The following is a 15,587-nucleotide window of genomic DNA, read 5'->3' as shown; positions in this document are numbered from 1 at the left end:
ACTATGTCCATCCATCTGAAAATCCTACAACAGTTTGTGTCACGCCAGCCTTATCTGGAGAAAACTACCATGCTTGGTCTATGAAGATGAGGAAAGCATTAGAAATGAAGAATAAATTTCAGTTTGTTGATGGAACAATTGAAGTGCCTGATAGCAATGATCTCAACTACGTTGCGTGGTAGAGATGTAACAATCTTGTTCACACATGCATCATTAATTCAATAACACCTTCCATAACTCAAAGTGTGGTGTTCATTGAAAATGTTGTAGATATGCGGAACGATCATAGGGATCAGTTCATGAGAGGAGACAAGATTCGTGTCGCGCAGTTATATCAAGAGATCTCGAATATAAAGCAAGGAAGCAAGAAGATTTTTGATTACTTCACATAATTGAGAAGCTTATGGGAGGATCTTGATCAATATAGGCCAATGCCAAATTGTACATGCCCTGTGATTTGTACTTTCTGGCTATGAGAAACAGTAGAAGCTTTAGAGCTGAAGACCATATAATCCAGTTTTTGATTGGCTTCAATGAAGAGTTTCACGGAGTTGTTTCCCAAGTGCTGCTTATGGATCCTTTACCTCAAATCAACAAAGTGTTTCCTATGGTGCTACAACATGAGAGAAAAATATGTGAAGCTGGAACTATTCTATCTGGAAGTAATATCACGGAAGATGGAACTGAAATGGTGAATGTTGTTGATAGTACAAAACAATTTGGAAGGGGTAAAGGAAATAGTGGACCTGGCAGAGGAGAAAATGGTGGAAATGGCAATGGTAGAGGTAGAGGCAACTTTAAAGTTTGTACACATTGCGGTAAAAACGGGCACATTGTAGATAATTGCTACAAAAAGCATGGATATCCTCCTAATCTTAGTCGAGGATCTTCAACACACATTAATCAAGTTGAAGCAAATGGTAATGTGGCAGCTGGATCTACTTATGATGATGGAAACATGACTTTGACAAAAGAGCAGTACAACAACCTAATAATGTTACTCGAGAAGAACACATCTTCAGCTTTAGTAAACATGGCAAAGGGAGGTAAACCTTAAATTTCTAGTTTCAATGTTATAAGTGGTGTTACATGGATCTTACACACTATATATGCAATAATTTAGATTGGTTCTTAAAGCATGATAAGATTGATCCCATTGTAGTGAATCTTCCAAATGGAAATTCTATAACCACCTCTATATGTGGAGATGTTAGAATATTCAAAGATTTTGTCATTCAAGGTGTCTTGTATCTACCAAAGTTTGAAGTAAATCTGATTTCTGTTTCAAACCTATGTAAAGAGCAAGATTGCAACCTAGTTTTTGAAACTAACAAATGTATTATACAGGCAAGGAGGAATTTGAAGAGGATTGATTCAGCTAGTGAGCTGAATGGACTGTACTACTTGGTTTTAGAGAAGGACACCTCTCATAGAACTAGCAATGCAGGTTTAGTTTCAAGCATATTCACAAGTAAAAGGAATGAAGAAACTACTCATGTTATTCTTTGGCAGTTGAGATTAGGGCATCTATCACATGATAGAATGCAATGTATTAGCACCAAGTATAGATATATTCCTAACAACATATCAATAATAATAATGCATGTAATCCCTTTGATTTGATACGTATTGACATGTGGGGTCCTTTTAACATAGTTTCAGTCCATGGTTTTAAGTACTTTCTAACTATCTTAGATGACCATAGTAGACATGTTTGGGTTGTGATGATAAAATCCAAAATTGAAGTTGGTGAAAAGATAATGGAATTTGTCAACATGGTTGAAACTCAATTCAGCAAGAAGATCAAAGTCATTAGAATTGACAATGGGACTGAATTACTAATGCCCCAGTTTTATGCTTCAAAGGGCATTATACACCATAGAAGTTGTGTGTACACGCCTCAACAAAATGGGAGAGTTGAAAGGCGACATCAACTCATACTCAATATCAGTCGTGCCCTCATGTTCCAATCAATCTTACCAAAACACTTATGGTCCTATGTTGTGATTCATGCAGTGTACCTCATGAATAGAATTCATACAAAATTACTAAGCAACAAATCATCATTTGAAATCATGTATGGCACAATGTGTCATACCCCAAAATTTGCCCTCACATAACTATGAATGTCATTTTATTTCAATTAAGTGACATGACACATTTGGTAAGAATTTAAGGGCAAAAGGTACAAGAGCGAGAGGTCCCGGGATCGAATCCCGCTTCTAACATTTTTCTTTTTTACTTTGTTTATAACTATTATTTTAATATTACTTTCATTCATATTTAAAATCACAAAAAATAAGTTTTTTTAATCATTTAATCTTTAATTTTCGTATTATTTAATTTAAGCATTTTAAAAAATTTTTTTTTTTTACTTTTCTCCATTTTTTATGCTTTTACATTCACAAAAAAATCTTTAAAAAAATAAAATAAAATAAAAATTGTAGTTTTTCCTTAACTTTTGGTCCAAGTCAATTAACATTAAAACTTATTTGATTTGATTATCTCTATTTTTAGATAAAATCAAATCAAATAATTTGGTTATGTTAATATTCTTAATATTAATTTATTTTTTCTATTTTTAATTTAACCTAATGCACTAATATAAATAGGACTATTTTGTACACATTTAGGGGTCCATTTTTTTTCACCGATAACCCTTACTTTCTTTCGGTACAAACCATGAACCCTTATTTTTCCAATTCGCCACAACTTTCACAAATCTTTGTCACATACTGCTAACAACCCACCGATTCCACATACACCTCACAAAACCTGCAAAATTTACTTTTACTTTTCAAGAACATGCACCAATCCCAATTCTATCCATTACTTTCACAATAACAATAACCTGTAAAAATCTAACAGCGACTCAACCTTTTGTTTCCATACCACCAATTTTAAACACAGTCCTTCCATGAAGCCAGTCACAAAAACTCTAATTACCAACCATCAAACTTTACAAAACCCGTACCAAAATCTCAATTACAATTCATACTCTTAAATTTTACCTTATCTTTTCAATTAGTTCTTTTTTCACAGGTACATAGTTGGTTCGAACAAAAGAAAAAGAGGGAAAATAGACGAGGAAGAAGCATTGAAGCCAACACACGCCGGCATCTTCACGTCGCTGCTCCGATCCAACAAAACAACTTCAGCATCTGACGTCGCATAACACAACCACCCGCACCGATTCGAAGCGACATAACATTCCTATCTTTTCTCACTGAGCATTGCAACCTTCAACGAAGACGTTCCATTATTCAATCCATTTGCAAGTTCACATTGGCGCGACATTCGAATAATTTCACAGAGCATCATCGACCTCAGAGCATCCACGATTCAAACGGCAGCCTCCGACACCCCAGCGCCGCTCGAAGATCCGGTAGCCGGACCGAACTGGAACCCAGATCCAAAACCAGACAACACTGCCGTCGTCGGTAATATTCCGATCTGCCTTTCATTTAATTCTTTTTATGATTTGTGGTTGGTGTTTACTTGATCCTGTGAGGTATTTTTATTTCGAAAAATTGATTTTCTAAAGCTTAATAGTGGTGATGTTTCATGAGGAATTTTACTTTAGTTTGTGTGGCTTGTATCATGAAGGTGAACGAGAGAGATGATGAGATCTCTTTTTGATTTTCTCTCTTGTGTAATAATAATTGTGTGATATGGTTTTACTCTCATTTTTATTTTACAATATGCCAAGTGTCAATATCTAAGTGGCTTATATAGATGGTGGAAAAGTCAAACTTTTATTCCTATCTTTATGTCAAATTAGTGAGAGATCACGTTGATTTGTTCATTATTAATTTTTTCTTGTAACTATATTTCTCTGTGTTAATTATATGGCTTTTAGTTGTTTAAATATAATTGTTTAAATAGATATTAGGATTAATTAAGCTTAGCTTTTAAATTTAAGAATAAAATAATAATAATATATATGTTAGAAAAATAAGGGGAGCGCCCCACTTTTAGCAAATCTTTTTTTTATTATTATTATCCTATTAGTTTTTAGTTATTATTAAATTAGGAAAATATTTCTATCTAATAATTAGATTATTTTTTTTTTAGAAAACATTAATTTCCTTTTTTAGAATTAACGTAGCTATTTTTAGATTTTTCTTTTAATCAATAATTGTTTATATTTTCTCATGATCATTTTTTGTATCTCCTCCCATTTTCTTGTTTTTGCGAGGTACCACCATCGTGAGTGGTGAGCATTGGATTGCTTCGCAGAATTCATAGCTTGTGCATACTTCAGAGTTCCTCCGACCGCCAACCATGTCAGATCAAATGCAGAGCTAAGTACCTTTGTTTATATATCTTATTATTTTAATTTCTTTTTACCTTCTTATTTTAGGGTTAATTTCGTTTGCCTTTATATATCTTATTATTTTAATTTCTTTTTACCTTCTTATTTTAGGGTTAATTTCGTTTGCCTCTGAACCGATAATGCACTCACCCCCTTTTGTTTATTCTTTCTTTTCCAATTTTCAGGGTTTGTCGAATGCCAAGGCTACGTCATTGGTAACCCTAAACCCTAGCTCTATATTTTATGTCTTTTATTATTACTTATGTCAAACCCTACTAAGGGATCCGCTGGTTTCATTGTCCCCTTCTCCATATCATTGTTGTTCTTGCCTTATATTATCTGCGTGGTTAGTAAAATAGGGAGTGGCAACCATGAATTGAATTTAGAATCGCTAATTTATAAGATAATATAATTGAATATAATCACGTGATTGGTGCACACACGCACGCTTTTGGGTAACCCTCTCTGTTGCCTGTTGCCTATTGCCTTGTATTTTGTGCAGAATAGCCAGTCCCTCGAATACGAGGATACCTCAGCCATGTTGCCTCGATAAAAGGTCATGAGACCCTAAAATGATGCCGCCTTCGATACACTAACATGACCTCGACCCTCGGAAGTAGCCTACGAAAAAGGCTGAGGTATCTTCTGGTTGCCTACAAAAAAGGCTATTCTGATCCTTCCTCTTAGACTACCTGCCTCTTTATGGCATGGGTCAGTCTTTGGGCGAATGATAATTCGATGACCCTTCTACCTCCAAACGAAAGGCTTCCTGCCCTCTTATGGCAAGGATTGACCCTTTCATTCTGAAAGGCTAAAAAGAGACCTATCATCTGAGTTTAAGGTAATTGCCCCTAATTGCCTTGCCATGCTCTATTTTCTATATTCTTTCTCAAAGTTCTTCAAAAACTGGCTACGCTCATTTTACGAGCTAAAGTCCTTTTTTTTCCTCTTTCATCTACATTTTCTGAAAACGAGCAAGCAAAGCAATTAAGAGCCCATGGAAAACCATGGATGCAAAGGGTGCCTTACACCTTCCCTTTGCATAAATTACCCCCCGAACTTAGATTTCTTAAAAGGTTTTTTTCTGTTTCTTTTTGCCTTTCCGAATATTGTTTGGATAAAATAAAATTCGGTGGCGACTCTTGCTTACCGCGACATTCCGATTAATAAAAAGTCAGTTCACCGTATTACACAATGCCTGATTTGAGTTCATTGAAAGTATTTGGCTGTTAAAGCTATGCTTCCACACATCTAAATAATAGGCACAAGTTTGATTCAAGAGCTAGAAAGTGTGCTTTCTTGGGATACAAGGCAGGTATGAAAGGTTTCATACTCTTAGACATTAACACTCATGACATATTTGTATCCAGAAATGTTAAGTTTTTTATATGACCTTTCCTTTTTTTGAACCATCTAACACAAACATACGCACAAAAATATATAGACCAATCTAAAGCCAATAATGCTGAAAAAGAGTTTCTCCATATACTTCCATATAATTTTAACACTGAAGTTCTACATGAATCAGATGATGAATCTATTTCTGATCATGTATCTCCAGATGTTGAATATGTGCCAAATCCTGTTTCCACACCCAATGCCTTGCCCGACATTCCTTCTTCATCCATAAATAATGACACACATCCTCCTCCTCTCGAGTCAACTAAAAAGTCCAGTAGAGTAACATAAACACCTGTTCATTTGAAAAATTACATTTGTAACTCTAATACTGTGACTTGCCAATATCCTATTGAAAAATGTATGTCTTTTTCCAAGCTTTCACCTGGTCATCAAGCATACATTATGTCACTCTCATTTGAAACTGAACCGAGCAACTACATGGCTGCCTCTAAAGAATCTGGATGGGTTCAAACAATGCAGACTAAAATAGAGGCTCTCAACAATAACCAAACCTGGGAATTTGTTGAACTTCCTCCTGATGCATCTACCATAGGAAGTAAATGGGTCTACAAGGTTAAAAGACATGCTGATGGCACTATCGAGAGATTTAAAGCCAGTATTGTTGCTCAGGGTTTCAACCAAACAAAAGGTTTGGATTATCTTGAAACCTTCTCTCTAGTTTCCAGGTTCACTACATTTCGCGTTCTCCTTACTTTGGCTGTCATTCATGGTTGGCATTTACATCAATTAGATGTAAATAATGCCTTCTTACATGGTGATTTAAATGAAGCAGTCTATATGCGAATTCCCCAAGGTGTCACAACTCCCAAATCTAGCCAAGTATGCAAACTCACTAAGTCTCTATATGGATTAAAGCAGGCAAGTAGACAGTGGTTTGAGAAGCTCACTACATTTCTTATGGCACAAGGATTCAAACATGATGCTGCTGATCACACACTTTTCATCAAATCCAGTTCTACTTCTTTCACAGCTTTACTAGTGTATGTTGACGACATTATCTAAGTTGGCACTTATCTAAGTGTTTTTGAAGACTTGAAGAAAGCTTTGCATCGTACCTTTCGCATCAAAGATCTGGGAAAATTAAAATTCTTTTTAGGGCTCGAGATTGCTAGATCTTCTAAAGGCATTAAACTATGTCAAAGGAAGTATTGTAACACCCCATATTTTCTAATTTTAATTTAATCGGAAATTAAATTATTATTTAGAATTATTTAGTATTTTCGTTGAACTAATTGGAGAAATTACAGAATATTGATCTTTGGGCCAAGTGTGGTATTTAGTAATGAGGGAGTGTTAAGTTATTGAGCCGATTACTAAATTATGTTATGTTTTCATAAAACAAGGAAATAAGAGGAAATTGAGAAATAGAGAGGAAAACCTAAGAGGGAGAGAAGAAGAACTCATGGACAATACCATTTTCGTATTCATGGTACAACCCTTACAAAATGAGTCATAACTTTCTGCTCGTAGCTTCAAATCAGGTAATTCTTGAAGATTCGGATTCTACACAAAATTTTCTTTGATTTGATATATTAATTCGTGTCAGGAAAGTTCTTGATGAGGGAGATAAGCGAGTTTGAAGATTGGAGATTCTTGCTTAATTTGAAGAAAGAGGGCTTACGGGTTTGATGGAGAAGAAGGGGAAAAGTCCAGATTCTTTGCTAAGGTAAGGGGGAACTCTCAAGGTTAGTGATTATTATACAATCAAGGGTAGTAGAACTGATTAGGATTGTTATTTGATTCGATTGCGTGTTTAAGTTTTGAGGTTTTGGGGGAATTAGGTTGTTTATGTTGATTTGATGCAATTGATGAATTGATGAATGGTTTGGTGTTAGATGACCTCTAAAATGTGTTATAATTGTAGTATGTTATGTTACTTGATGATATTTTGGGGTGGGAACTATTGTGGTGCGATTGGACTGAAATTGGGAGAGGAAAGATGTCAAAATCGTAGAAACATTCTGCTTAAACGCAGCATGCGTCGACCTATGAAATTCATGCGCGACCTATAGGTTCCCTAAAAGATAGTATGAGTCGACTCATGGGTCGACCTGAGCTAACCCGAGGGGGGACAGGAATTTTGTGCATCGACCTGAAGAAGTTGTGCGTCGGCTCACAACATCCAAATTTTGATAAGTTTTTCCGAAGGTCATAACTTTCAAACCGTACATCCGTTTTGAGCGTTGCGAAGCTGATTTAAAGCTTTATATGATGAATTGGTGAAATGGGCAGTGGCCCTATTTTATTTTAAATATTGATTTAATTTAATTGATGGATTGTAGCATTGTGTACATATATGTGTGAATGTAACAATGTGTTGTTATGGTGATGTAACCACTTCGAATTCATTGTGATTGGGTGGTGTTTTGACATGAATATATGTGATATAATTGAATAATGATGTTGCTAGAATTGAATACATGTTGATATGATTATGTGTGATATAATTGTGGATGGTATTGAAACCGAATATGTCATTCGGTGTTACTTTTGGTGAGTTATTGGTGCTGAAATTATTCATTTTGATATAGTGGTGATGTTGTGACAACATGATTATAATGTTGATAATGTGTGTATAACATGATTATGTGGTGATTGTTTTAATCGTATGATGATGATTGATTTATGTTGAATGATGCATGATACATGTACATACTTGTTGGTGATAACTATGTTGAGTTATGTGAGACGATGTTGTTCATCGGATCGGTGATGTTGTAAGTATGTCATATGTGTGCATTCATTCATACGTATTTTGGTGATGGATCCCGGTGATGTTGTGGATCAAATGGTGGACATGATTCCCATTGTGTGGAATTTGTGCCTGCTGGACTGTATCTTGATGATGAATAGACCAGTTGGATGGGTTTAGCCCATGTATGGTACCACATGCATAGAGTCAGTTCATTCATGTGCATAATAATATAGTATGACTGGATGAATTGCGTATTATATTCTGTGATGTGTTTAGTTGGCATGATTATTTGATTAATTGTTGTGTATCTGAAATTCATGTTATAATTGGGTGAATAATAATTGTATGATGTTTTACCGCTGATGAATGTATAATACTTATTAATTTCGAATGAGACTCACCCTTACATGTTGATATTTTCATATTGAGGAGTAGCGGCCTATTGATCAGTGATGATAGCTTATAGAGCTCATCCAGTAGTTCGATGTCGTGTCAGTCATTCTTTGATAGTGTAACACTGGGGAACAATTTAGTTAGAGTTTGAGTTATGTACTTTGTTTTGGTGGTTTTGGTTTTATTCCATTACTTTAATTTGGTGATGTATACTTTCCGCTGTGTTAAACATGATGTGGTTAATTAATGAATCGTTTCTAAAAAGGCATGACAATTGACACATGTTTGGTTTAAATTAATTGTGGCACCCTTGATTATATGTTTTTACTCTGATTATTTTATAAATTATTGCGGGGTTTAGAAGGGTGTTACAATAGTGGTATCAGAGCAGGTCGGTCTGTCTGGCCAATTGTCGAGTCAGTTGAGTTGCGCGACAGTTGAATACTGTCAGCGTATTATCCCTTGGTATGCAACATGTGAGTGAATCACTATCGGTACTTGTTTGTTTTGTTGCAGGAGTTGGTTTGAGCGGAGTGGGGGAGAAGCCTTGCTTCTCGGAAGAGGTTCAGTTGCAAGTGTGCAAAGAGGATTGTTGTCGTGATGTTTCAGAAATCGAACTTCGACGGTGGAATGTGTTTCTCAAGTTATAAGAAGTTTGGAAGCGAAGAGATATGATAAGGGGCTGTTTAGAATGTGATTGATTTGAAGAGGATGAGTTTTGGAGCGGAATTTCCAAAAGCAAAACGCAGGAAAATTGCTTAATTGTTATGAAACTTCAAAAATTCATAACTGGAGTTCTGCATATCCCATTTGAGTTCGGTTTGAAGCGTCGGAAAGCTAACTAGATGAACTTTGTTATAAAAATGGTTGCAGAAGCTGTAACATTTTTAATTATGATAGGATGATGTTGGAAAGAGGTGAAGTTACAGTTACACTTGTTCTTAGAACTAGACTTGTTTGTTGGTACTGCACGGGACGTTAGTGTCAGAGTTGAACGAATTGAAGGAATAATTAAAAGGTTTGAAGAGAAGAAATTTTAGGAATTAAGTGTACCATTTGATGGGTTTTGGAGATATCATTTAGAGTGTCGCTGCATGGCGTCGGTGTTGCATTTTTTAATAATGATTGGAAAATTCATATCTTGAGTTCCGAGTGTCGGATTAGTGTGCCGTTTGAGCCTACGAAGAGGTGAAATAATGTTCTACCTTATGGGAGAGTTATAAATACAGTAGATATGATCTTATGAGAATATATTCCAAATTCGGTTAAGGAAGCGTGAAGCTTGTTGAATAAGAATGGTTACTACCTCGATTGTTCGAAACAAAGTTGAGAAGAACATGTTGTTGATGAATAAGTTGATGAGATGTTCGGTCATAAAGATGATTTGAGTATCGATGGGTTTTAGTGAGAAGTGAATTAGTAGTAAAGGTGAAATAAACTTTAGAACGGTTGAAGTCGTATTTGTGATGCCAAAGCAATGACATGTATAAAAGAAGAATTGTAGAGGATTTTTGACACCTATTGATGTGAGGAAGACTTTATTGAGATTCCGAGTGGAATGATACTTGGACGCGAAATATGTCATGGGATTTAGAGTAAAACCACGAGTTATGAATGTTATCGCGGTCTTTTGCTAAGATGAGGATTTTGATTAGGAACGAGATGAATAGTAATGTATGAGTATATTAATGATTATGAAGTTTGGAAGTAATTAACAAGTGTGATATGCTAAGTGAATATGAAGCGAATTGTGTAAAATGTTTGGATGTTGGTGTCTCACTGACAAGATCCAATGAGAGGGAAGTGTGCGAGTTGTAAAGACTCAAAGTGAATTATTGAACTATGACAATGTCAATGAGTTTGGGTGCAAACTCAGAAAGGACTTAATCACCCTTAATCTATTGACAAATTGAGGACTTAATCACCCTTAATCTCTTGTTGGTAGTAGACGGAATCATAAACCGGTTGGTAAGGAGATGAGTGTCCCTATATATAAATTATTTCAATGCTCCATCTCCAATCAATATGGAACTTTTGGATCTTTCTAACACAACCCCACTCATATTCACACATTCAAAAAAGCAAAAACATATAGAATGAAACATCTATGACCAAAAAAATGGTAAAAAAAGGGTTAACGGTGGTCATCTCATTCTTCATCTCATTTCATAATTTTTAAAAGATATTGAGCACCGTTCTACTTCATTTCTCCATTATCTTTCACATGTTTTTTAGTTTCTTCCTCTATTTATCACATTTCCTAGGCTTTTGCTATGCATGTTCATGTATTTAGAGCTCATATATTTTTAAATCACCCTAATTTATTTTTTATACATTATTTATATGTAAGTTCAAAATGTACATTATACTATAATGCTTAAGTTATGTTTAGAGCATATAAAATTTTAATATTTACAACATTGTGAAAAGTCAACTACCAAACTAATATTGAGACATGCCTAATAACTCCCTAATATACCTTTCCCTCATAATTAATATTACACTTCAAAATGCCCTTTTTAGTAACTTGCTAATTCACAAAAATGTAACATACTGAAACGTTGCATTAACTAATGGGTTCTATGATACCTCTACACAATAATACCATTACCTGCATTTCAATCATTTCCCCTCTCATTTTTCAGAAAACATTGCTCATACTACTTTTCTCATTTTCTCTCTAAGGCTTCCCACCATACCTCTTCTGCTTTCCCTTCCACTGAGTTCTTCCTCTTCCTCTTCTTTCTCTTTCTGTTTTTCGTCACCAAATTTTTTAGATTAAAGCTTGTCGATTATTCTTCCTTTTACCCAGCTTCTGTTGGAAGTTTACATATAAAGTTTGTGATTAGCTGGTTTTGTTTTGCAGTCCTCAGGTTTCATTTGGATTTCAAAAATTTGGCATAAATTAAATCATATAAATGGATTTCAAGTTTAGAAGATCGATGTCCGTGTTGTTGATCTATGGAGCGTAAAAGAACAAAGTGGACAACAACATCTTGAATTGATAATCCAAGATGGGAAGATTAGACAAACCCCATGTCTTGCTATTTCATCTGAATTACTCCAATATGTCTTGCTATTTTGACAAAACTTGAAATTTATAATGCTTGCAGTATCTACTATTTTTTCTTTACACACACTTTTTTCTTTCCATGGAGATATCCATATTATATATCCTTGATTATTCATATTATTACTTACCCAGGTGTGTTCTACTTCAATTTATTATCTTATTATTTTTTTACTTTGTAGTATGAAAAGTCTGATATGTTGATACTATATAAGATGCAAACTGCCTGACAACATCCATCATCTTCCTTACCTATGATTTAAAGGTTATGAGTATTCTTCACTGCTTTTTTTTATTTATTCCACGTATATGTGGTTTTTGTCAATATGTGCATCTTTTCAAATTTCTTGATGGTTCTTCTTAATGTAACGATTAAGTAAACACCAATTAATGTAACAATGACTACCCAATTTTTTGTTTTAATATTCAATTGAACATCCAATCTGATGGATTTTTGATGTCAACTCATAGTTAAAATTTTCATTTTGTTTTATGTGTTGATCTCTTGTGGAAACATTTGACCAATGTGTTTGCAGGAAGAGGAGACAAAACCGTGGAAGAAATTAATTAACACTGTAGTATCACGTGCTGTTGGAATGATTTCCAATCATCTGTTTTTCAAGGTGAACGTGTCTTTGATTTAAATCAGGACCGTGTTAGTAAAGCACGAGCCATTATAGTTCATGTAACTTATCTCCACTGACTTAATTTCTTATGTCAGCTTGCATCTGGTGAAGTTTTTGGTCCATATCAACCTATTGCGCTGAAATTATTAGGATCAAAAAGGTCAATCCAAGCTCTTAAGGGTAATCTTCCTAATCGTGTATCATGAGATTTCAGCTTAATATAACAATATAAATTTGTAACTTTAAGAGAAAGAGTTCAAAAATCCTTTCGAAGGCTCAGTAACAATATTCAATATTAATTCCTATTTACAGGTGTTGCTTATTAAAATATATTTCAAAGTATTGTTAAACAAATGAATAATATAGAAGTCCCTTAGTAATAGATACGAACACAATATCTTTATTTACATATTGCTATGATCATAGTTGATTTTCTAATACAAAAGGGAATAATTGGATTTAGGTGACATTGGTTTCAAAGTAGTGCAATTACTGTATGTAGAGCCAGAGAACTGTTTGATGCAGTGAGTAAGAAGAATTGAGAGCTAGCCACTTCTTGCAAAGTAGAACTTACTGCAATGTGACAGTGACTTAAGAAACCTATAAAATTGAAAGTAATAGTTACAAATCATCCAGTTTGTAACAAAATTGAATGATCATATATAGTTAGGAATGACAAATACTGTACATGATTAGATAAACCATAATCTAATTAATTTGCATTATGATGTTTATATTGGATACAAACTGGTTACAGAAACTAAGTGGTCATATATTGTATACTAACAATTAATAAAGAGTGGTCATATATTGTATTATGAACACAAAACCTTGCATCCGGTATGAAACTAAAAAAATGCCAAGAAACTAAAAAAAGAAGAAAGTAGTCAATCATTGTCATTGTCATGTAATTTGCATGTTGAATCACTCCCAACATTGACAAATAGTTCAACAACATTGAGTAAGTAGTGATGGTCAATCATTTTTGGAGATAATTTTCTTAACAATTTACCAAACACGATAACTCAACATATTTAATTTTTTCCTCTCTAACCATCACTTATATTAAATCTAACACTAGGGACCTCCTAATTGTTTATATTAAATTAATTGTTAAGATTCAATGTCTAACCTTCTATCTTCTTTCTACAAATAAACATAATGAGACACTGAATCTCAATTGAGAATGTCTCTGTCACATATTACTTATGTTGTTTAAAGAAAACTATAAAGTAAATGCTTCAAAATTGGCTTTTGACTTACTACTTTCATCATTAAATGCCTCGTGTTGCCTTTTACAACAAGTCATCCTACTGTCATTATATACACAACTTCATGTCTATAATACTACCAAGTACAATTTCTTTTTCGATAGCTACATCATTGTATGTTGCACTTGGAAATTAAATTATAGTAAACACCTATCAAAGCTTTAGTGTTCTGTAGTTTTGAGATACTATTTTTCTTGTAGATTTTACATAAAATCATTCATAGCCTGCAGGACAATGATAACTGTTGAAAGTATATTGGAGTACTTTTAAATTATCGTTTTCCACAAAGATTGGTGTGATATTACCGACGTTCTATAGTCATAGTTGTTTTAAGTCTAACATTTCTAAAAAGAAAGTTTTGGTTTTAAAAGGATTGGTAAAAGCATGTCAATATTAGGACTCGATAGTCTATTCCGTACGTATTTTCTTAATAAAGCATGTGAACTCATAAATGATCAATATAATAACATATCCTCTCAATATGTTTCATCTCTAAACCATATTGTGAGTTTTATCATTTTGATCCTTAGACGATCTCTCAACCTAACTATCATAATGATAACATTCAAAGCTTGATATTAGTGAATATCAACTTTCAAAGCTATCTCTAAACCTTGTTTGTAGAAAGATGAAAACCTAGGTCTTAACTTGAAACCTATTTCTCAATAATGATCCAAATCATAAATAAACATGAAAACAAGGTTTTTCAACACATATTAATCATCACTTTTTCACATATAAAATATTAAGATGAATACATACAAAGAAGAAGATTATCTACCTCTAATGTTGACACAAAGATAGATTTATCCACCCATTTCCATGGTGACTTGAGCAACAAGCAAACAATCAAGCTTTATGAACATCAAACTTGAAGTTGTTAGAACATATTCTGGTTCTACATCTTTGAAAGAGTTTTGATGATAACAAACACATAATTTTAAATAAGAACAAAATATTCACTCTAATCGTATGATTTAAATTGCAGAAGTTATGAAAAATGGAAAAGTGATTTCTCATAAGCAGAAGGCTGCATTAAGAAAAACTTATAAGAAGAAGATGTTCTAGACAATAACTTCTCAGAAGCAGAAGGTTGCGTTGATAGAGGTTTACAAGAATAAGAAGATCTAAAAGTATGCAAAAACAAGAAGTTCTAAAAGATCGAAGGAAGTTTACAAGAACAAGATGTTCTGAAGCCAAATCAATATATGTCTTAAACTCTAATACTCAAAAAGCGCTTCAAGCACCAACAAGCTGCAAAGAATGCTCTGATGATTAGAAGATCTAATGGTCAATCATCAAATACAGAATCATCTCGTAACGGCTGGAAATTAATTACAATAGACATAATATTCATTTTTGGAAATAGAACTAATCAGCATTTTATCATGTTTCCAAAACAAGAAGTCTTGTCTCCCAATGGATCAAAAAGCTCTCCTATATAAAGAAGTCCATGTTGGAGAATCGTGCAGATATTACACGCACGCAAAAGAAAAAGGAGCACTCAAACATATTCATATCTTATCTCTTATTATGTGATTTAATTTAGTGTATACATCACAGTTTTGATACAGCTTATTAGAAGCATTTCGTTTGTAAGCACATATAAAATATTATTTGTAATTGTTGTTCCTTGAGCAAACCGGGTTGTTGTTTGATCTTGAGAAGACTTTGATAGTTGTCTTCGTCATTGTGTAATCATTATTTTTTATTAATGGATTAAGACCTCGTAAGAGAGAGGATAAATCACCTTAGCAGGGTGGACTGAAGTAGTTTGAGTTCAAATGAACCAGGA

General features: G+C 33.9%; 1 protein-coding gene and 1 long non-coding RNA gene across 4 annotated transcripts; both read left to right on the top strand.

Annotated features, from left to right (window-relative positions):
• The first annotated feature begins 445 nt into the window (after positions 1-445).
• LOC131631619 (uncharacterized) lies at positions 446-1,623 on the top strand. Its single transcript, XM_058902403.1, has 3 exons — positions 446-1,046; positions 1,124-1,266; positions 1,348-1,623. The coding sequence occupies exons 1-3, from the start codon at positions 446-448 to the stop codon at positions 1,621-1,623; spliced, it is 1,020 nt and encodes a 339-aa protein (XP_058758386.1).
• Positions 1,624-2,629: 1,006 nt separating this feature from the next.
• On the top strand, positions 2,630-13,600 carry LOC131631637 (uncharacterized). Of its 3 annotated transcripts, none has more exons than XR_009292766.1 (4): positions 2,630-5,630; positions 11,692-12,518; positions 12,617-12,701; positions 12,985-13,600. It is a non-coding gene; the product is annotated as an uncharacterized LOC131631637 (long non-coding RNA). The 3 variants fall into 3 exon arrangements; XR_009292765.1 differs by lacking the exon at positions 12,985-13,600 and having other exon boundaries at positions 11,692-12,160; positions 12,432-12,518; positions 12,617-12,971; XR_009292764.1 differs by lacking the exon at positions 12,985-13,600 and having other exon boundaries at positions 12,617-12,971.
• Positions 13,601-15,587: the final 1,987 nt, after the last annotated feature.

This window comes from Vicia villosa, unplaced genomic scaffold (assembly GCF_029867415.1).
Source record: "Vicia villosa cultivar HV-30 ecotype Madison, WI unplaced genomic scaffold, Vvil1.0 ctg.000852F_1_1, whole genome shotgun sequence".
Classification (NCBI taxonomy): Eukaryota; Viridiplantae; Streptophyta; class Magnoliopsida; order Fabales; family Fabaceae; genus Vicia; species Vicia villosa.
Note: the sequence above shows the minus strand (reverse complement) of the source record. Positions and strands in the feature narration are given on the sequence as shown.

Bases quoted from the DNA above. Each gene is read 5' to 3' on its own strand.
- LOC131631619 (XM_058902403.1), top strand. From the start codon at position 446: ATGCCCTGTGATTTGTACTTTCTGGCTATGAGAAACAGTAGAAGCTTT. The intron at 1,047-1,123 runs GTAAACCTTAAA...GCAATAATTTAG, and splicing joins AGTAAACATGGCAAAGGGAG to ATTGGTTCTTAAAGCATGAT. The intron at 1,267-1,347 runs GTAAATCTGATT...TGTATTATACAG, and splicing joins TGTATCTACCAAAGTTTGAA to GCAAGGAGGAATTTGAAGAG.